Source organism: Aotus nancymaae, unplaced genomic scaffold (genome assembly GCF_030222135.1).
Source record: "Aotus nancymaae isolate 86718 unplaced genomic scaffold, 86718_ANA_hifiasm-v0.15.2.pri h1tg000077l, whole genome shotgun sequence".
In the NCBI taxonomy this organism is placed as follows: domain Eukaryota; kingdom Metazoa; phylum Chordata; class Mammalia; order Primates; family Aotidae; genus Aotus; species Aotus nancymaae.
This window is the reverse complement of record NW_026988492.1, coordinates 2,176,890-2,201,028: the sequence shown is the minus strand read 5'-3', so window position 1 is coordinate 2,201,028 and position 24,139 is coordinate 2,176,890. Positions and strand designations below refer to the sequence as shown.

The 24,139-nt window shown below is 36.4% G+C and overlaps 1 protein-coding gene across 20 annotated transcripts in view; it reads right to left on the bottom strand.

Moving 5' to 3' along the window:
• The window catches only part of PARD3 (par-3 family cell polarity regulator), a 704,358-nt gene that overhangs the window by 252,845 nt on the left and 427,374 nt on the right, over positions 1 to 24,139 (bottom strand). For 13 of the 20 annotated variants that reach the window (XM_021665196.2, XM_021665212.2, XM_021665198.2 and 10 more), the window contains 5 exons: positions 23,643 to 23,768; positions 22,105 to 22,487; positions 17,719 to 17,858; positions 14,240 to 14,368; positions 11,853 to 11,891 (listed from right to left, as the gene is read on the bottom strand). In XM_021665196.2, the coding sequence (XP_021520871.2) occupies positions 11,853 to 11,891; positions 14,240 to 14,368; positions 17,719 to 17,858; positions 22,105 to 22,487; positions 23,643 to 23,768 (817 nt within the window). The remainder of the gene's footprint in view (positions 1 to 11,852; positions 11,892 to 14,239; positions 14,369 to 17,718; positions 17,859 to 22,104; positions 22,488 to 23,642; positions 23,769 to 24,139) is intronic. The other 7 variants (XM_021665202.2, XM_021665207.2, XM_064368472.1 and 4 more) reach the window with 1 other exon arrangement.

Genomic DNA, 24,139 nt, shown 5'->3' with positions numbered 1-24,139 from the left:
ATAAGGAGCTGGCTGCATACATGAAGAAAAATTATAATCAAATTGGAATATTTTCTGACTGCCGAACACTGACCCTGTTTTTTTTTAAAAAGCATATTCTCCAGGGGACAGTTTCATTTATCATAATAACTGCAGAATGGGATTAATCTTTTTCAGCTTATCAAGTCATAAGTCATTATTATCATTAAGAACATTGACGTAAAAGACTGTACATTTCATGTGATATTCCATTATTGACCCATTTGGCTCCTGACATAGACAGAAATTAATGCCAGCTTTTAGAACTTAGTTCTCTGGCAGAAAAAAATGTTTTTTAAAATTTTCCTTTTCGGCCGGGCATGGTGGCTCACACCTGTAATACCAGCACTTTGGGAGGCCGAGGCGGGTGGATCACGAGGTCAGGAGATTGAGACCATCCTGGTCAACATGGTGAAACCCCGTCTCTACTAAAAATACAAAAAAATTAGCTGGGCATGGTGGCGCGTGCCTGTAGTCCCAGCTACTCAGGAGGCTGAGGCAGGAGAATTGCTTGAACCCAGGAGGCAGAGGTTGCGGTGAGCCGAGATCGCGCCATTGCACTCCAGCCTGGGTAACAAGAGCAAAACTCTGTCTCAAAAAAAATTTTCTTTTCAAAAATCATTTGAAATGCTCTATTACTGAGAACATTCATAAAGTCTATCAGATAGCATAGGAATCTCTATATCTGATGTAAAGTAGAAGCTAACTTTTGATCACCCTGTTATTCCATCCAGATTCTGCACCTTATCAACTGTATCTTGAATTATGGTCTTCCTACAGAAACGCAAAAAATGTTTTTTCTTTAACTCGCTCCTCACTTCATTTGTGCATGGTCATGCCACTCAAGCACATCTGTCTCTTGCACATACCTGTTTGTATACCTCAAGTGATTTTTTCAACAATAAAGCCTGTCAGTTCTTCCTGTACCCATTTCTCCATTACCATTTGTTGTCTTTAAATGCCCAAAACAAAAGAGCACCTTTGCTAAGGAACCTGCTGAATGGGTATCCTGAAAGCTACTTACTATCCCACTCTCCTGAGAACACCAGAAAAGATGTACATTTGTATCATTTGTATCTGTAGTGAGACAGAAAGAGAGTCACAAGTGGCCACTACCATAGCCCCAGTTTCCTTCTTCCCCAAATAACAGTCCAAAAACTAGAACAGAGATGGCCCATAGGCCCGAATCCACAGTTAATCTGTAGCACAGGTGTATCTATAAAAAAGGAACTAAGAGCTGACTGTGTTAAACAGCAGAGAAACAATCATGGAAATGGTAATCTCTGAGCTGCAACATATGAAGATTTAGATGAGAATGTACAAAATATTGTGAAGAGAAGCACAAAAATCCATGGTCTGTGCACATGTGATAGAAGACCATAAAATTATAGGAGTGAGCTTAATATCCTATTTTGGGCTCTATAACAATATATGTGACTCAGCAAAATTTTATCATTTCACTATAAATCATTAATTTCTCTCTCTCAAGATCTGCTCTTATCTACAGAGTTATTATCTTTTTTCTTTTTTTGACACAGGGTGTTGCTCTGTTGTCCAGGCTGGAATGCAGTGGCGTGATCATAGCTTCCCATAACCTTGAACTACTGGACTCAAGCGATTCTCCAACCCTCAGCCTCCCGAGTAGCTGGCTGGGATTCCAGGGCACACCACCAAGGCTGACTAACTTTTTTTCTTTTTGGTAGAGACAGGGTCTTGCTATGTTGCCCATGCTGCTCTCAAACTCCTGGGCAATCTTCCTGCGTTGGCCTCTCAATGTGCTGGGATTATAGGCAAGAGCCACCATGCCCAGCTGAGTTACTATCTTTAATGTACAAATCTCTAATAAATTAACTAAAAAAAGATAAGAAGTCTGCATCAAAGAGGAAAAAGATGTAAACAAGCCATTCACTAAAGAAAGATGAGTGTATCAATAAATAAATCTCTAAGTACAAGGTTCAATCTTACTTGCAAATCAAAGGTTATTAAATTGCTCCATATATTATATTTTCTTTAAAATAATGATATCCAACAAATACTGCTATGCCATAGAATATTACAAAATGAAAGTAATGATATCTAATACTGTAGAAGATTCTTGCACTGCTGGTGAAAGTAAAAAATGGCACAATATTTATGGAAGCTAATTTGTCAATGCTTGTCTAAATTCTCTACAGTTTGTCTTTTTCTTAAGCTAGAAATATTACTTTTAGTAATATGGCCTATAAAACTAATTGTGATCATGTACAAAGATTTAACTGTTAAGATATTGTTTTAATTATGATAGCTAAAAATTCAAATGTATGACAGTAACTTAAGAAAATTAATATATATGTACACGATGGAAAGCCATACAACTAATGAAGTATCTTAGCAAACTATTTTGTAAGACAAGAAAGTATTTGTGACTAAGAAATTGGGTTTCACCCTGTGGGCTTTCATAACTTCCAGTACGCCAATCAAAAATCTCCACAACATATTTTTATGAAATAATGTCTGCCTTCAAAGATCACTAGAAGATTCACAAGGTAGGAATTTATGTCAGTCTTCACTCATGCCTGGGGCATGACATTTAACAATATAGGATATGTGGCTGGGACATGATACATATAAAATAGGTAGACAAGAATTTCATTTGTCTGTTTTTTTTTTCTGAGATCGAGTCTTGCTCTGTTGCCCAGGCTGAAGTGCAGTGGTATGATCTCAGCTCACTGCAATCTCACTTCCCAGGTTCAAGCACTTGTCCTGCCTCAGCCTCCCAAGTAGTTGGGACTACAAGTGTGTGCCACCACGCCCGGCTAATTTTTATATTTTTAGGAGAGACAGCGTTTCGCTATGTTGGTCAGGCTGGCCTCAAACTCCTGACCTCAAGTGATCCGCCTGCTTTGGCCTCCCAAAGTTCTAGGATGACAGCGGTAAGCCACTGCACCTGACCAAGAAAATTATTTTAAAAAATATGTCACCTTTGGCTAGACTCACAGACACAAATAAAAAAAAATACATCAAAATGACAATACTGAAGTCACAGAATTACAAGTGATTTTAAGCTTCTTCTACGCATGACTGAATTTTCTACAGTTAAGATACATTATTTTTATAATACAAAAAATTCATTGTATACTATTTAATTCTGCTTCCTCAAAAAAACACTGCATCGGGGAGAGAAAATTGGCAGAGGGTTATACAGATGGTCCACAACTTACAATGTTTCGACTTAATGATTTTTTCAACTTTTGATGGTGCCTATGAAACCATTCTGCTTTTCACTTTCAGTACAGTATTCCACAATTTACATGAGATATCCAACACTTTACCGTAAAATAATTTTGTGTTAATTATTTTGCCCAACGGAAGGCTAAAGTAAACATCTTGAGCACATGAGGTAGGTTAGGCTGGGTTACAGTCTTGTAGGTTAGGTGTATAAATGCATTTTCTTTGTATTTTATAGATTTTTTTATTATACTTTAAGTTCTGGGGTACATGTACAGAATGTGCAGGTTTGTTACACAGGTGTCATTGCTGTATCCATCACCCCCCGTCATCTACATTAAGTATTTCACCTAATGCTGTCCCCTCCCTAGCTCCCCACCCACCTGTACATGATGGGCAAGGGCTGCTGCTCGGGACAAAGCCAGGCTACGAATGAGCACCTTAGGGCAGCCCTAACAAAACAGACATGCCATGACAGCAGACCATCGGAGCGCCACACAGAACAGAAATGTTCACAGACATTAAAGAGAGAATAATATACTTATTCAACCAACAGAGATTAAATAAAATGCAGGTAGGTATCTGAGACACTATGAACAACCATTTATATTTTGAACGAGAGAAGGATTTTTTAAATGGAGAAAGTATCATGGTTTTTAAATTTAAGAAAAAATTTAAAACCATGATAAACCTCTTAATAAAATAACCCTCCAATCAAATGCCAAAATTTCCTTAAGTTTCCCATTTTAATTTATCCCATATGTGAGATGAACATTTCTGTATGTCATTTCTGCTGATATTATAAAGTTCATTATTCTTATTAGTAAAGTTCAAATGTCACATCTGGCTTTATTATGCTCTTTTCTAATTCGAATGGTAGATGCCAAACACATTTTGAAAAACTTTTAAATTTTTTGCTTGGTAAAAGAATGCTGAGGAAAAAATGTTTTGCAAAATGATTAATCTTTAATGTTAACCCCCCAAATACCCAATCAAAAAAATATCAGACAAACTCAAATAGAGGGACATTGCCAAAGAAACCTGCCCCTTCAAAAATTAAAAATTTGCACGGAGTAATTTGCTCTTCAAAAACTATTAACAAAGATAAATTGAAGAAATGTTCTAGATTAAAGACGATTAAAGAATCATGAAAACTAAGTGCCATGCATAATCCTGAATTGGAAACAGGACCAAATTCTATCCATGTAATTCATTCATTCATGATATAAAGGACTTTAATTGGGACAACTGATAATACAATTAATTTACTCATTTTCATAACTATAACACAGTTACATAAGAAAATGTCCTCCTTCGGGCCAGGCACAGTGCCTCATGCCTGTAATCCCAACACCTTGGGATGCAGACGTGAGCAGATCACGAGGTCAGGAGATCGAGACCATCCTAGCCAATAAGGTGAAACTCTGTCTCTACTAAAAATACAAAAATTAGCTCAGTGAAGTGGCACCTGCCTGTAATCCCAGCTACTCAGGAGGCTGAGGCAAGAGAATTGCTTGAACTTGGAAGCTGGAGATTACAGTAAGTGGAGCGAGCACCACTGCACTCCAGTCTGGGCAAGAGAATGAGACTCTGTCTCCAAGAAAAAGAAGAAGAAAAAAAGAAAAAATATATCCTCCTTCTTAGGATAGATACACTCAAGCACTCAGGGATAAAGGGAAAGCATGTCTATAATTTATTCTCAATTCACAAAAATATTATATAGGGCATGGGCACAGTGACACCTGTAATCACAGCACTTTGTGACGCCAAGGCAGGAGGATCACTTGAGGTCAGGACCTCGAGACCAGCCTGGCCAACATGGTGAAACTCCGTTTCTACTAAAAATACAAACATTAGCTGGGCATGGTGTCACATGCCTGTAATCCTAGCTACTACAGGAAGGGTGAGGTGGGAGAACCGCTTGAACCTAGTAGGAGGAGGCTGCAGTGAGCTGAGATCATGCCACTGCACTCCAGGCTGGACAACAGAGTAAGATTCTTTCTCAGAAAAAAAAAAAGAAAAAAGAAAAAAGAAATATATATATATACACACATACAAAATATGAGGGAAGGAAAAGGGAAGAAGAGGTAGAGGAAGGAAGAAGGGGAGGAAGAAAGAAAATTATATAGCAAATGTGGTAAAATATTAACAATTGGGGAATGTGGATAAAGAGTATACTAGAGTTCTTTGTACCATACCATTCTTGAAACTTTTCCAAAAGTCTAACAGTTCAGAAAAAAAATTACAGCCTGGAGCAGTGGCTCACACCTGTAATCCCAGTACTTTGGGAAGCCAAGGTGGGTGGATCACGAGGTCAGGAGTTCAAGACCAGCCTGGCTAAGATGGTGAGATCCCGTCTCTACTAAAACTACAAAAATTAGCTAGGCGTGGTGCCAGGTGCCAGTAATCCCGGCTACTCAGGAGGTTGAGGCAGGAGAATCGCTTCAACCTAGCAGCAGAGATTGCAGTGAGCCGAGATCACATGCCACTGCATTCCAGCTTGAGTGACAGAGACTCTGTCTCAAAAAAAAAAAAAAAAAAAAAATTACGTATAGTAATTAAGCCACAATAGTTTTGCAATATCAAAAACCGTCTTTATTATGACTTAAGATTTCAACAGCAAAAAGATCATGTAATAAATCATAAAGAAATGATCAATTTTACCACTATGCTGCAAAAGTGCTATAATTAGACAAAAACTAAGATGTATTCCGGAAGGAAAAACACACCCAACATTAAACAATATTATCTTACTATAATGATAGTAAGCCATCCCAAATGAATTCTGTAAAATCTGTTCCAGATAGTCACTAACCATAATCATTGGCATTTATGTAAGACCATGAAAATATTATTCAATTCCAATTTTGGAATAAGGTTTTTTGTTTTTTTTTTAAATAAGTCTGAATCAACATTTAAGGCACTAGAAGTGGCACACACGTTATAAAATTTGGTTGTGACAATAGCAACATTTGATGCTCAAAATCAAACTACTGAGGTCAACATATGATTACTGTATGTCAGTATAAATCTTCAACAAAAACCTAGATTTTTATACACTTCCATGTATGTTCTCAGGAATATTAAAATTAATTCGCATTATAGGCCTAAAGAAGTATCTGACAATGAGTTTATTTCAGATAATCTGTACACTCTTGAATTCAGAGGTAACGGCTCACAGATTCAATCCTCTTTGAGGTTCCTCTTCTCTTGTCTGACTCAACTGTTTTCTCAACTTACAGCGGATGAATATGGCAGCCTAGGCCATGGGTGGTTGCTCATGTCTGTAATCCCAGCAGTTTGGGAGGCCGAGGCAGATGGATCACTTGAGGTCAGGAGTTCGAGACCAGCCTGGCCAACATGGTGAAAACCTGTCTCTACTTAAAAAAAAAAAAATGCCAGGCGCAGTGGCTCAAGCTTGTGATTCCAGCACTTTGGGAGGCCGAGGCAGGTAGATCACGAGGTCAGGCATTCAAGACCAATCTAGCCGAGATGGTGAAACCCCATCTCTACCAAAAATGCAAAAATTAGCCAGGCATGTTGGCAGATGCCTATAATCCCAGCTACTTGGAAAGCTGAGGCAGGGAACTGCTTGAACCCGGGAGGCAGAGGTTGCAGTGAGCCGAGATCACATCACTGCACTCCAGCCTGGCCAACAGAGTGAGACTCCATGTCAAAAAAAAAAAATTTAGCCAGGTGTGGTAGCGGGCACCTGCAATCCCAGCTACTTGGGAGGCTGAGGCAGGAGAATTGCTTGAGCCTGGGAGGCGAGGCTGCAGTGAGCCAAGATCAAGCCACTGCGCTCCAGCCTAGGCAAGAGAATGAGACTTGGTCAGACACACACACACACAAAACAATATGGCAGCCTATACTTCATCTATTAATACTATAACTGTTAGTAAAATAAACCTAATAGGGACCAGGCTTAATTCCAACTCATTAAATTTCTAAGTTGAGACTATTACCTTTCTGAAGTTAGCCTATCAAGATGGCTTTCTGATCTTCAAAAAAGTTCCTAAAGAATCCCCAATGTAACCCTGTGGTTTCTGTAGGGAAAGCCCACTAACACTTTCTCAAATGCATTTTAAATTCTTGAAATTTAAGCATGTGGCTGGGCACAGTAGTTCATGCCTGTAGTCTTAGCACTTTGGAAGGCCATGGTTGGTGGATCACCAAAGGTCAGGAGTTCAAGACCAGCCTGGCCAACATGGCAAAACCCCATTCTACTAAAACTACAAAAAATTAGCCGGGCTTGCTGGCACATGCCTGTAATCCCAACTACTCAAAAGGCTGAGGCAAAAGAATCACTCGAGCCCAGGAGGAGGAGGCTGCAGTAAGCCAAGATCAGTGAACTTGATTAATAAAGCAAGAAAAATGCATTCTACAAATACAAAGAAACAAAGACAAACAGGACAATGAACTACAAACAGATGAGAACACTAGTTATGGTTAGGGAAAGCCTAATGAGACAGGTAAAAGTCAGTAGGATTACAAGTTGGTGTCCATACAGACAGGCAAAGAAGGGGAAAGCAGCCCAAGTCAGAAGAAAGTGTTCACAACATGGGTCACTGGGCTGGGAAAGGACAAAAGATTCCATGCAGCAGTTAATGGAAATCAATGGTAATAAACACATGTTCTAGGAAAGCCTATGTATCAATCTACGAGCAATATTAAAAAAAAAAATCAACAAGATCTCTTCTCACTATCTTGACTAATGAGATGCTATCTAACCCTGGATTTATTATTTATTTTAATAAAATTCAATCATAGTTTATCAACCTCCAACATGAAACACTATTCAGTAATAGTAATACTCTAATTCAGTAATACTGTATTACCTGAAACTATACATGTAGCTTATCTTTTTTTTTCCCCTTCAACATACCAACCCACATCAAGGAGAAATAAAATCTGCCCTGCAGATTCTGGTGTCAGACAGCCTGAGTTTAATTCTGGCTCCAAGATTTGGAGCATCCTCAGGTTAATTCTTTGTTCTTCCCCTTTCAATAGGATAGTATCACCAACTAAGTCAAGCTTGTCCAACCTGAGACCTGTGGGTGGTAAGTGTTCCAGGATGGCTTTGAATGTGGCCCAACATAAACTTCTAAACTTTCTTAAAACTTCATGAGATTTTTTTGGTGATTTGTATATTTATTGGTTTATCTGCTATCCCTAGTGTTATTATGTGTGGCCCAAGACAATTCTTCCAATGTGACCCAGAGATATGCCTGAACTAAGTCATGGACATTGTACAGATTAAATAAGATAATCCATGTAAAGAGTTTCACACAATAATCAATGAATAAATGCCAGTCATTGATAGGACTGCAATGTTATAAGCAATGCTAAGTGTTAGAGATGAAAGAAATTGCCTTCTATTTTTTGTGAGCCTGTATAAATCATGTATAGTTCCTGACAGAAGTAACATATCTCCTTCAGGAAAAGAAAAAGAATCATAACTGGATGCATAGATAACACTCCTGTGGTTTAAAGTAGATTCACCATGGTTTGCTCCAAAATCAACCCAGAGAAAGCCCAAAATGAAAGAGACCTGCATTTGCAGTGAAATAATTAGTGCTCCACCCTCTCCCCATTTCTAGACATTGACAAAACAGATAATCAAAGATTTCACAGACCTAGAACCTAAAACAAGTCACTAACAAACACTAATAAAAACAGCAAAAGCCTATCATGGAGTTTTCCTTGAGCAATACTATGTGCTAAGATCTAGCAATATTCAAAAAGCCTAAAACAGATCCTCAGCCATCAAAAGGTAGAAAGGCAGAGACTGTGGCCCTGTCAACTTCTTAAATTATCATGTTAATATTAAGCCTTTTACAACTCAAAATGATACTGCATAGCTGGAGCACAAAGAAAGGCACAGATGTAAGCTCATGCATAAAAAATTAAGAAACAGGCCGGGTGCAGTGGCTCACGCCTGTAATCCCAGCACTTTGGGAGGCCGAGGTGGGTGGATCACGAGGTCAAGAGATCGAGACCATCCTGGTCAACATGGTGAAACCCCATCTCTACTAAAAATACAAAAAAATTAGCTGGGCATGGTGGCGCGTGCCTGTAATCCCAGCTACTCAGGAGGCTGAGGCAGGAGAATTGCCTGAACCCAGGAGGCGGAGGTTGCGGTGAGCCGAGATCGTGCCATTGCACTCCAGCCTGGGTAACAAGAGCGACACTCTGTCTCAAAAAAAAAACAAACAAAAAAACAAACAAACAAAAAATTAAGAAACAAACAATATTTTAAACTAAACTACGCTTTTAACTTAGTTTGAGAAACTCGTATTAGAAAAAAAGTCCCCAAGTGTAACTAGAAGTCAGATCCATGTAAAAGTATGCATGACTTCCTTTTTTAAGGTGATTCCCAGTTGCCATGTCATGCTACCATGAACACACAACTTGTGAACTGAAAAGCATCTGGCATTTCTTAACAGAATACCACGTCAAAAGATGCTTCTTTCCCTCTGGTGATGGAGAAGTTCACAGTCAATCATTAGTTTCTTCAACAGGACTATGTGGTTTTTTGATAATTTTTAACTTTCTGGTAGAGATGAGGTCTCGCTATGTTTACCAGGCTGGTCTTCAACTCCTGGGCTCAAGTGATCCTCCCAAAGTGCTAGGATTACAGGTGTGAACCACTGCACTTGGCCCTGACTACATGTTTTGAAAGAATATGCCTATCTTTACTACTTACAGCACTATTTTCCAGCTCAGATTTTCTTAGACATTAATAGATTAGCTTGTGTGAAAAGTCACTGTGTTTCCCAAAATGTTCTATGATATTCATCCTAAACCATAAAGGAATAGGTCTTCCCCCAAGGACCACATTGCAAATACTTCCTCCTTTTGCAATTATCCTACAACAATGTCATGGTACAGATACAAAAGGGGTGTGTGTGTGTGTGTGTGTGTGTGTGTGTGTGTAAATGATTTAATGGATCTATTTTCTTTTACAGATATTTTCCATCTATTTTGATATATGATGAGAAAAAGCTAACGTTTCTAGGTGAATGGGCAATTGTTATAAACACTAAGTAAATTATCCTTTTAAAGCTACTTATCTGAAGTGCCATCTTTAACATACATGCACATACCTATACATATCATAATGTCTGTTTCTATAACCCCTAATCTGTTTCAATGATCCATTTGTTCACCCCTGTAGCAATGCCATGCTGTTTCAGGTATTGTAGCTTTACATTATACTTTGTCATAATTAATGTCTTTTCAAAGAGTAGTATAAATTGTGACTGTACCCCATTTTATTATCTAGAATCAATTTGTCCAATTTCCCCTTGCTTAATCTACCCCCAACACACAAATATCAATGTGATTTTGATGAGATATAATGGCTCTATTTGTTTCATAAACCAAAAATTAAAGCTAGGAATTGTCTATAACACATACTTATTAATGTAGAATATTCTCAAGGTTGTTTACTGATTTTTCCCTCAAGATGTAATTTGTCATTTGTTTTCAGAATTGTGGAATATTTAGGAGGATCACTTGAGCTTAGGAGGTCAAGGCTGCAGTGAGTTATGAAATACTAGACAAAAAAAGAAGGAATATTTGAAAAACAACATTTTGTTTGTTAGTTCGAAGTTATCTGTTTATAAAGCTGTACAGAAAATAAAACCTGTACAGCTTTTTTATTTAAATTATTTATATTCTTACTTTTTTAGTTATTTAAATTATTTATATTCTTGCTTTTTTAGTCAACAACGTAACAATTTTTGGAAGGGAACATACTGATATACCTACTATGGATATGACTTTGCTATATTTTCTATTTACAACAGTTTGAGAATGAATGTTTTTGTGCTACGTCGTTTGACGTGAAAAAGAAAAAAGATCCTGGTTGTTAGAATTTCTATCATGTCAATATAAAATGCCCTTTGTACGCCAATGTAGCGTGATAGAGTGATCCTTCCTTTTATTGTGCCAGTTCTGCCTGCTGGAACTAAGCTTACTCTTTTATCCGTAGTCTGTCTCAGGACTTGTCTTCTAAACAGGATGCAATTATGTTTGCATTTTAACGTGAGCTGTGAGTCCTTAACTTTTATTAAAAGAAATTCTCCCTTTTAGAGTTATTCTAACAACTATGCTTAGCCTAATACACATCCCTTTAATTTTCCTGTGTATACTTTTTTATTGTATTCTCTTAGCCCTTCCTTTTATTCCATGACTGAATCAAGTTTGTTTAACATTTCTTTGCATTTTATGGCCACTTATAATTTAGCATTTCAAAACTCATTAAACTTTTCTTTGCATTTTATGGCCACTTACAATTTAGCATTTCAAAACTCATTAAATATTTTGCATATATGTCAAATAACTAAGCTTTGGATCTTATTATGCAAGTGAATAGGAAATTACTCTAAGGTCTTTCTCTTTTTTGTGTCTGTCTGACCAAAAAAAATCCAAAATATACTCCACTTGGGGTGGTAACAATAAGTCACCTTAAAATAAGACCACTTTGGCATTTAAAAAACCCATGTATTAACTATTATGAGCCAGGAAAAGGCAGGACAAGTAACTTCATATTAAATTAGTAAGAAGTTAGTTCAATGTATCTTTCCAACATCTCTGCATCCTTCAAAAGACAAAGCTCTTACCGTTTCTTTTGGAATCTGCATCTGGCTTGGCTCTGCATTCTAGAAGAATTGAAGAAAAACATAAATACAGACTGACCAAAGCCATCGTCAACACACAGGGACACAATGATTTAAAGAAAATTTTGTTGATTCTTAAAATCCACAAAATATATAAAGGGTAATTATATGATGGCTGATATAATACTCTGTCTTCCGACCTTTTGCTGATGTGTGTGTTTATGTGTGTTCTAAGAAATTTTTCTAAATACACATTTTTATTTGCTCATTCACAGTACATCATGAATTCATTATTTGGAGGAAAACAAGTCTCACCAAACTGCTTTCCTAATCATGGCACTGTTTCTAATTTTGCTTTTAAAATTTCCCAATCAAATCAAAGTTTTAAGGTATAGAATCACTTGATAGCTAGAGCAGATAATAAGTTTGAACCACAGTCTGAACCACAGCTTTATACTTTAAAATGTTGCACAGAGAATAAATGTGATTTTTTTTTCATATAATGTAGACTTGCCTTAATTATCTAGGAATTTACAAGGATGATTTATTTAAAAAAGGCACAGATTGATTAAAATATTTAGATTTAGACACACAGAATTTAAACACAGACACCCCAAACAGAGGCAAGTAGTTATGTCTACTGGATTCAAAGATTATTTTTAAATGCCCCCTCCCTTTAAGTTTTCAGGATCTTATGCTTTTAAATTTTGAAAAAGCAGCTGCAACATGCATAATAGACTGACGGCCTACTGGCATACTCCTTAATGAAAAGCTCACAAGCAATAAATTACATAACCAAGAAAAAAAAAAGTAGGTAGCAGAAGGGAAAAACAGAAGCCTGGAAGATAAAAATTGGACATGAAGAACCTGAATAACCTTAAGCTGGCTATATGTTGGCACTAAGTCTGCAAAAGACTGCTTAAGAGCAGTGTCTAGGCTTTGGCAATCTAATAATGCTAACTAGTGCACTCCGAGACACTAAGGAAGAATTAAAGCTTCAGCAAATCACATGGAAAGCTAGCTGTTTTTTTTTTTAAGTGCTCATTTACAATTTAATAGAGACATCTCCAGATTTAGGATCAGGTGGCATTTTAAGCACAAAATTGGATAACAGTGGGGGCAGAACCAAAAACTGAATTTAAATTGAGAAATAATGCATTAAACATTTTTAAATATAAAGAAGTTTTCATAATTTATTCAAAATCTACTTAAAACAAAAGTGTTCACTTTTCAACCGTATCACAGTCTGAAATTTCCACAAAATCCACATTAAGTTTGAAGACCTGTGCATAACCAGGGGATGAGATATTCATGACTAAAATTTATTTTCATTTATAATTAATATTTACAGAAATACATAGTTTATATAGAGAATAAAAATATTTATTTTATTTATAATAAAATATAAATTTTATCATAACACATCCATACCTGAAGACACAACTTAAGAGAATTAGGACTATACGACAAATTTGGAAAACTCGTTCCTAAAACCTTGTCACTCTAGATTATACAAATTCATTTTTGTTTAGAGCTAAAAGCTAGCTGAAAAGAATGTATTTCAAAATGATCCAAGTAGAATCTGTTTTTGCAATATTTAAAATACCCCTTGTACTTGAAATAAAACAATTTCCTTATCACTCAAAAGACAAAGTCAACTCCTCCAATTATGTCATTTTTATATAGCAGTGAAACCTAGTACTTTTGCAGAAAAACACTCAGAACCATGTAAATTTAAGACAATTATTTCATTCACACCAATATCATGTAAATGCTCAGATGTATTAATGTGTGCATGAAAAGTGAAGGAGATAGGTTGCAAAGGTTACAAATGTCTTTTCATTTCCTCATGTATTCCTGAATAATATGACCTTTATTTGTAATTAATAGCCATGAGGCTTATTGCCACTTAGATCTTTTTATTTTTTATAATAATTTTTGAAAGGTTATTACTTAACAGTAAGCAAGCAAGCAAGCATCTATTTGGCTTAGTGAACTATGAAAATGTGAAATATGAAAATTTGTCATATGCAGTGTGGAAGATGGCAAGCTTTCAGCGACAGTCTGTGGAGTGACAGTTCTGAAATAATCAGTGTCTCTGTACTCAGTCAGTCCATCTGAGGGTGTACAGTGATGAGCATTTGATGCCCTCAAAAATATCCCTACAGCCTGATGTTTAAATACCCCTCCATTCATTACTGTGGATATCCATTTCTGAAACTAAGGGAGTATTAGAGAAAAGAATGTTTGTATTCAATGAGGGCTGAAAGAAATATAAGATATAGAAACTCCTTGGAAAATGTCTCAATAAACATTTGCCATCAGGTAACTAATTCAGACCCCTGGCTGCTGCACATCAGAAATCTTTCATCTACTCTAAATTTACACACCAGTTCCCTTGGGTGGAAGGCGTCTTCCTGGCGAAAGACCAGAAGGCTCACAGTTCCTTCCATCTTGGTGCTTCTCAACAGGGAAACAACTTCCTCTTGAGATTTGCCCACTAAATCTACTCCATTTACCTAAAACAAAACAAAAAAAAAGTTTTCAGCTGTAATCCTGTGCAAACAAGTAACAGAAACACACACACACACACACACACAGAGAGACACACATACACACACACACTCTCTCTCTCTCTCTTTCTCTCTCTCTCAGACTGGCCATATCTGCTATGGAACATAACTCATTTCATGTACAATTCTGCCATGATTTGGGAACCACTGAGGTTTTGTGGCTAATAAAGAAACTAAGACCAGATATCTAGAAGAGAGGAAGTGGTCAATCTTTCAGTGTTCATCATTAAACCCAAGTGACAATCAACCAGGGCACTGACAACTAACAAGTAATAAATATTTCAAAAATGTCAAGTTAACACAAAACTTACTGGCTTAGAACTGAGATATTTTGATGGCCTTGTGCATCATAGGTTTTCCTATACCAAAATAGGTGTTGCTCTTATAAAGGGTAATAAAAACACATAAAAAATATTTTGGTACAGTATTTTCATTTTCAATGAAGTTTTACTGACAAATATAAAGAAATATAAAGAAAACGTTTTACCTCTAAAGGTAAACATTAAAGAAACACAACTACAAAATAATAATATTTTTAGTAGGGAAGCAATATTTCACGTGAAATTTTTTCATTGTTATGAGAGACTTCAAAAAGGGAAAAAAAGTTAAAACAACTTATTCTTAGGGAATCTTATTATCTCACAAGAAGTATAACATCACTATCAAAAGCACAGAAATGAGAGCATACGTTTCCTTTAAAAGGTATTCTACATTTTCCTGTTAGACAAAAATGACTTTTTGTCCAAGGCAAATAAGTTTATAACTTAAACAGCAGTAGCAGGCCAGGCGCGGTGGCTCATGCCTGTAATCCCAGCACTTTGGGAGGCCGAGGTGGGTGGATCACGAGGTCAAGCGATCGAGACCATCCTGGTCAGCACGGTGAAACCCCGTCTCTACTTAAAATACAAAAAATTAGCTGGGCATGGTGGCGCATGCCTGTAATCCCAGCTACTCTGGAGGCTGAGGCAGGAGAATTGCCTGAACCCAGGAGGTGGAGGTTGCAGTGAGCTGAGATCGCGCCATTGCACTCCAGCCTGGGTAACAAGAGAGAAACTCTGTCTCAAAAAAAAAAAAGAAAAAAAAAAAAACAGCAGTATCAAAATTTTCCTGTAGTTAAATATGTTTCGGAATATTTCACCTTCGATAAAAGTCAACCTCATATAGCTCAAGGAACTACTATTAAGGAATTGCAGACAGGAGGACTGAATTCAAGTCCCAGCAGAGACTCTTAAAAATAAAACAAGCTACAACTGCAGACATGGGCTAATGTACCACTCAATTTATACCCCAAGGACAAGCAGCCTTTTCAGGAAGCAGGACCCTAAACATAATTTGTACTCAAACAAAAGAAAGTGAAAAAAAAAATCTAGACAATGAGGTCACTTGATACTTTTTTCTCTGTATGATTCTAAATATTTGGACATTCAGAGAAAATGCCTAAAGTATTAATATTGTATAGCTACCACTATAGGTACTAGAAGGTTGGGCTTAAAACATGCAAAAATGAAGTTTCCATTTTAAGACAAAGCTGAGAGCTATGGAAATAAAGCCTAACTCTAAAGACATACAGAGCGCAGGTCTTCCTCAATTGCTTTAAAACAAAAAAGTTTTTCTAATATGTTGAAAGTAAAGCAATTATGTGATAAAAGAAAAAGTGATTCAACAATAAAGCAATTATCTTTAGAAAGAAAGAAAGAGGGAGAGAGGCAGAAAAGGATAGACATACTTTTTTGGACTCAGAAGACAGGAGGACTGAATTCAAGTCCCAACAGACTCTTACAAATAAAATAAGCTACGACTACAGACGTGGGCTAATGTACCACTCAATTTATACCCCAAGGACAAGCAGCCTTTTCAGGAAGCAGGACCCTAAACATAATTTGTACTCAAACATCTGTTATTTAGCTTCTGTGCCATTTAAAATATGTTGTCACATGCACAAGAGCAAAACAGTGGGAATACAATGTAAAGAAGCTAGGCCCAAAATGTAGATGGAAAAAAATATGGAAATTATCCCTATCCTACCCTACTTTACAAAAATTCTTCAGGAGAACTCAATTTGGAGAGACAGAAACCACATACGAAACTATAAGAAAAAAGAATAATGTGGTAAAAGTTTATCTTAGCATTAGTATTTGAATACTAGTTAATTAGGAAACACAGTATCTGCTAATAAAAATACAACTACATTTTCTCAGGAAAAAAAAACTAAGAAAAATGGCTAAAAATACATTTTTCAATATTCCTTCTCTCCTTTATGTGCAAACCATCACACAAACACAAATTATGTAGGTTTATGTATTTCTAAGGCAGCTTCAAATACCAATGAACCCAAACTCAGAAGACAGAAAAAAAATTTCAAAAACGATTTTTCTTTTCTTTCCTGACATTTGACTCTTATGTCTCAATTCATTCTCCACGCTGCCACTTCAAGATTTCCTTGCTCCTCTTATCCAGACACACTGCTTTCATTTATTTCAGCTGTCTCCATTCTGAATACAAAGTGGATAACATTTTCATATTGCCAGACATAAATATAAAGCCATCTAGAAATGGAACCTTATAGACATTTTATATGACAGAATGTTACCTCATAAACTAAATGTCTGAGTAACTAAAAATTTATAACTAAACTAAACGGGGCTGGGCACAGTGGCTCACATCTAGAATCCCAGCATTCTGGGAAGCCAAGGTAGGTAGATCACTTGAGGTCAGGAGTTCGAGACCAGCCTAGCCAATGTAGTGAAACCCTGTCTCTATGAAAAATAAAAAAAAAAATAGCCGGATGTCGTGGGGCACACCTATAGTCCCAGCTACCAGGGAGGCTGAGGCAGGAGAACCACTTGAACCCAGAAGGTGAAAGCTGCAGTGAGCCAAGATCGTGCCACTGCACTCCAGTCTGGGCAACAGAGTGTGAGACTCTATCTCACTTAAAAAAAACTAAATGGAAAGATAATTTCTCATCAAATAATGTGGAAAAAAGGGTTGGGCACGATGGCTCACACCTGTAATCCCAGCATACTGGGAGGCAGGAGGATCACTTGAGGCCAGCAATTCAAGACCAGTTGGGGCAACACAGTGAGACTGTACAAAAAATTTTAACAATTAAAAATATGTAAAAAAGATAACATGGAAAATGTAAACGTAAAACAGAAACACAACATTCTGTGACGTATACTTCTGCTAAAATGTATATAATTTAATTTTGTATTTTATGAAAATGTTTTTAAAAGTTGGCTCCTGGAAATGGAACATTTCAGGAATTAGGGAACATGTTGCTTGGGGATGGCACTTACCTCTATAAGTCTGTCTCCTGCCTTAAGTCTGCCATCCTGAATGGCCGCCCCCCGGGGGAGGATGTTTTTCACATAGATTGGAGCTGAGCCACCAATTGTTACGTCTCTGGAAGTGATGCTGAATCCCAAACCTTCTGTACCTAAGTATGTGACAGGGGAAGAAAAGTAAATAAAATGAGATACCTTGAATTTTACAGGTATATTGCACTAGTAGACTCTATCTCAACTTGACATTTTGTAACTTTCACAGTGGTCCACATTTCATCTAACACTTTAAAAGTTGTGATAAATTTTTCAAAATAGACTACTACGTTGTGGAAGGTTTAAATGGTTTACATATCAACAGTTATTAATCTAAGAAGAAACAGAAATCTTCTCAAAGACAGATGGAAGTTAATACATAAATATGACTGCTAAAGGTTTTTAAATCAATATAATCTTTGAATAGGAAATTCACTACATGAAGAAAAGAAAAAAACTTCCGTTAAGACCCACAGTACCTCAAAACTCAAGTATTATTGTGCAATAATGACATCCAAATTTTAAGGGTAAGAGGTACGAGCAAGGGAGACAAAAATGTCCAGGGAGATGGAAAAGAATAGTGAAATGAACGATATCTCTAGATACAGGTAATGAAACCTCCCCCAAAATCATAATTATTCAAAGCAATTTACTAAGAGGATAAACCATGAACCATATTATCTTTGCCTAGTTCACTTGTAATTCATCTAAATCTTACTAGGTATATTTCCTTCCCAACCCACCAGTCCCAAAAAAGGCAAATTACTCAGTGAAGAATCCATCTCAGATCATGACTACCAAATCTGGGGATCATCATATTATGTTTAAAGGTACTAAATGAATGATGCATTTAAAAATTACTCTGCTAAGTCACAGAATTTAAATTCTCATTTCTTTGGCAGCTTTATTTACAGGCAGTCTTATATGCTCAATACAATGCAGAAAAGGGTTTGTATGTCATTGGAATCAACATGCAATAAGCCAAAGATTGCCCAGGAAAAACTGTGAAGATAATGATACATTTCTAATGAATCGTAAAATTTTTAGAATACTTCTAATAATGATTTCTACCTAAGCTTTTTTAAAAAGTTACTTCTTAGGATATTAGTATCCATTTCAGTTAAATTAATGTTAAGGCAAATACTTGCTCATTATGGGAAGAATAAAGAGATCTGTAAAGGTGAAAAATCTAGAAAAGAGCACATTAATCTGATACAGCACTCAGTATAAAACTGTAATGAAAAGTATAAAAGCGAACAAAAAATGGGTGAATAAAAATGTAGATTAAAGAAACATTAAAGGAGAAATACAGAAAAAAACTCCAAAATTATTCCTGTAGCAAAACCTACAATCAATACTCTCAACATCAAATAAGGCACTAATTTACTTCTAGTCTGAAGTCACTTTAGGGTTCCTGGACTATTAATTTCTGACGTCTTCCATGCTGAAGACCTGAACGGCATATTGTTCATATGAAATGTTTGTAATTGTTCAGCGGAGACTTTTCCATATCTCTCTGCTTTCACAAAACTAATGACTTGCAACAACACTTACTAAGAAAGAATTCTAAATTATTCTCCTTTTGCAATAGTAATTTCTATGAACGATGAATGCTGTTATAGGAACCTCAATACTATTAAAATATCAGCAATAACCCCTAAATCTGTAAGCTAAAAGTTCAGGCAATGACCTTTCAAGGAAAGATAAGTAGATATCAATTTCATTTAACAAAGCCAACAAAACATTCTGAACTGACTGAAACAGATTACTGACCTTCTCCTCTGACTTTATTAAAAAACTAATTTCTACAAAAGAGCAGAGTATTTGAGAATGCCAAAATGGCACTAAATATTAAGAAATCATAATTATGGAAGCAAGTATACTGGGGCTATTCTATTGTCATGTTATATAATATAGCTCCAAAATTAGGCCGAAGAAACATTATACTGGCATCTTTTGTTTACTAAGAGTTGATCCCAGTTTTTGAAGAACTGCTGCCACTCAAAGCCCATTAGCTCACTTTGAACTCAATCTGAAGTTTAATACTGACACACCCTGTTTTTAATGTACTTCACTAAGAAATGCAATAACTGGTAAAAAAAAAAAAAATCTGCTAGCTACAAGAAAAGCCTGTTCAATTCTCCTACAATCATTATTATTAAAATATATGTATTTAGTCCTAATCAAAGATAATCAGCATTCTTCTCACATTTATAGTAAACATAATTTTTATATAAAATATATTTAGGTATTGGCAGCATGCACAGGCAGCATGTGCTTTTTGTCATACATTCTCACAGTTGGTAAATTAAAATCAAGATAGATCTATGGGACTCTACATCATTAACATTACTTAAGGTGTGGAAAACACTTAAAACCATTGTTTGTACTTCCAGTGATTAAGCATAGCCTTTCTAAATTAGCTTGTGTAACTGCAATCATATTTTTCATTAAATGCTATTAAAATAATATCTGTATTCAAAACAATGGTACTTTTAATGCCAAATCACCTCATTTGAAAAGTTCATGTTATATCATAATTTGTCAAATATCCTAATTTTTGAAGAACTGTAATTAACTAAATGAATATTGCTGTATCAGTATAAAAAGTAAAAGATATTTATGAACCAGTATCTTTATGACAATGGTGAAGCAAACTATTGTACCTTTATTGAGAGATCTCACACAGAATTTTAATTTTTATACAAGTCTATTTGTGGTTCTTGACATGTTTTTGGTTAAAAACAAGGGCCTGTGATTTAAGTAGAGCAAAAGGAGGAAAGAGGATGTGATATTTCTCTCATTTAGGAATTGACAGAGCTAAAGGGGTTTCTGTTGATACGCCTCTGTGTTTGCAAGGAGGCAAGCTGTCAACTCCTGATCATGTCAACCAAGTATTTAGAGCTTAAAAGCCAGTAGCCAGAAATAAGAAACTTGTGGTTCACATAAAGTTCAATGAAAGAATACAATTTAGAAAGGAGAAAGCAGTCTCAGAGTTTACAACCTTGTAAACGCTACCCCCCATGGAAAGAATGGTCTGAATATTCGGATACAGAAAACATTCCAGTACGAATCTGTGGCCCACAGCCATGTGACCTGAGGAAATAATGAACCCCTCTTGGAATCATTTCCATCCAACTGTAAGAGTTGTTGGTTGAGCCCATAAAAGATATATATTATTTATAATAATACCATTTTGAAAGACACGATTTAAAAATATATGAAAATGCTCAGCTAAAATGGATCATGAACAGTAAAACTGTATCTTGGTACCTGGAAACACTGGGTGAAAATCATAAAGTCAAGTCCAATAGTTTGCACTGAACTTTGAAGGAGGCAAACTACAAGAGCACGCTCTCTATATGCAGGGATCCACTATATACAGGAAGGGTACTAAAATACATAAATTGATGGACGATGTATGAAGAATCAGTAATCGCCATCATGACTTTCACATCACCATAAGAAAGAGAAGCAGGGCTGTGTATGGTGGCTTACTCCCACAATCCCAGCACTTTGGGAGGCTGAGGTAGAAAGACTACGTGAGGCCAGGAGTTCCAGATCAACCTGGGCAACATGGCAAGACTCCATCACTACAAAATTTTAAAATTAGATGTGGTGGCACATGCCTATAGTCCCAGCTCTTAGGAGACTGACGTAGGATGTTGGGGGCTACAGAGAGCTATGACTGCGCCACTGCACTGTATGTAGCATGGGCAACAAAGCAAGACCCTGTCTCAAAAAAAAAAAAAAAAAAAGAGAGAGAGAGAAAAGGAAAAGAAAAGAAAAAAGAAAGGGAAGTAATGCAGTAATACAAGAAAACAAAAGACAAGAGCCAATGGCCTGGCTTCTCAGCAACCTACTCTGAACTGCTGGCAGCTTCACACAAATGGGTCACTCCCCATAGCAAATACCGAACTGAAGTGCACGACCTCCGAAGTTCTCTTTGAGGGCTGTATTTAGACAGCAAGTGGGGCAGTCAAAATGGTCAGATCCTGACTACTGTTCTGTGTTTGATATCAATGTCCTGAAACCATTTTCATTCACAATCAAAAATTTTACTGCAGTAGTAACTGCTATCTTCTTCTCATAGACATATTTTAAAGTCTTATTCTCTGCACTTTTACATTTTAATTTCTACATGGCAAAATAAACCTGAGACATATAAGAAATATAATTTTAAATATGTTAAAAGGTAAGTAGCTTTAAAAATATGTATCAGTTCTTTCACAAAATAATGAGATAAAATTCAGGGTGCTTTGGGTTAGTAGGCTGACTTTTAAAATAAATTCCATTTCTACTCCTCTGTGCTGTTACTAAGGAAGGAAAAGAAATTCCACAAAACAAAAACAAGATAGGTCGTACCTTTCTTAAGCTGGATATTAAGCCTCTTGCCTATTTTTTTGGTGTTATAACCACTGCTTATAGTCGTACTAAATACATTCTGAAGTGCTGGGGCCGGAGCGGACGGCGGTTTTCCCGAGGGGTGCGCGCTATGAGGTAGTCGTGAGTGAGAGTCTATCTGCTCAGGCGAGTGGTTCAATCGGGGTGCTCTCTGCACCGTGTGAAGCCCTGCACTGTTCACACTCCTGTTGTCAATATACTGGCTGTCAGGGCTAAAGCGGCTTGAATAATAATTGTTCTTCTCACTTTGGGATAGTTGTTCGTACTGCTCTTTATTTGCTGCAGGAACCACATGGAACCAAATGATGGGTGTACGCATGGCTTGGCGAAACATATGTTGTGCTCTGGGTTTGAGAAAAAATAGAAAATCAGCAAATTAAGACTGGCAGACTAGAAGATATTATGAGCTTAATTAAGTATACTAATTAAGCAATAGGACCTGACAGGCTGTTGAAATTGAAAAGCAAAATTCTAATAACTCATTTATCAATCAAGTTTGCAGCTCTCATCTCCAAATAGCTGTTTCTTCAAATATAAATTTCTCATTCTCTCAATAAAAATAAGAAAATTATCTACAACTATAGAAAAAAATTCTGTTCTCTCAACTGTAAGTCATTAAACGTTTTAAGTACAACAAAGGTATTATAATTTCAATAACAGAAACCAAATGCAACCTTCTCTCTACAACACTGTCTAATACAACTTATAGACATTACAAAATATTTCCTTTTAAGTTTTCAAAGAAAGACATAGCTTTATAATTATATTAGAATCTTGGATTGGGTTAGATATGTATTTAAATTTTTTTAAACACACATACACTTAGAAGACTACAGAAAGTAACTATTAATTATTTATTAAGTTGGTATATGCAAAAATCTCAAGAACAGCAATCCAACCTTAATAATTCAAAATGTTGACAGCTGTGGGTCACAGTGCAACCATACAACCAGCCTGGGAAGCAGCTCTTTCTCATGCTGGTTCCCTGGTCACGTCTCCTCCAAGTCCTTAAGAGTTCTGTTTGTTCCTGCCTTATTTTATAAGAACTGGCCAACTTTTATGTTTTTCATTGACTAACGGTCTGAATCAAGACAAAGGATATCTGAATACAACCCAATATTGAGGTGCAAAGGAGCTTTATCTGCTTATTTGTGTGCAGCAAAGGGAAATTGTGTGCAGCAAAGATAGACATGTGAGTTAAAGTATGATAAAAATGGGCACACTGTCAATTTTCCAAAAGGTGAGGAACCAGCAGAATTGAAAGCCAAAATGGGGGCCATGCTATTTAAGAGTATATCCATCAGAGGACATTTTGAAATACAGTCTAATGATATTAATTACTATGAGTATGATTAGATTTTTAAAAGCTAATGGTAGAAAATATTTCTCTCCAGTATACAGGCTGAGATCACAGACATGCAGTTTGAAGCATGTCAACTGACTGCACTCTGTCATGCCTAACGCACGTAAGAAAAGAAGTGCAGCGAGCACACACTTACTGTTCAAATCTTCTGTTTCGAAGGTCGCCATCATTAATCCTGACAATGCAATCATTCTCATGAAAAAGATTTTCATGTTCAGCTTTACCACCTTTCTCCAACCGTTTTACTAATAACCCCAGGGTTCTGGAACATTAAGAATGCAAATGATTACACATGTGACATCTCCACCATGCACACTGCCCTACCACTTTAATGCTGGTATTATATTTACAAAGGAGCATGTTAAAATCACTATTCATACATTTTTAAACAACAGACAAAAATCACAACAGTTTAAATGATATATAAAAATGGATCCCTTCCATAAATGTAAGAAATCATTTTCTGGCTCGTCAGTATTACGTTTCAAGAACAAGCTATAACACTCTCTATATTTACAAATGCCCCTAACAGAGCCTGCCTAATGGTTGAGTGAGTATTGCAGCATGGAGCATGGATAAGCACGTATTTGTGAATGGCTTGGGCAATTTTCTGTTTTAAGCCAGCTGGTACGC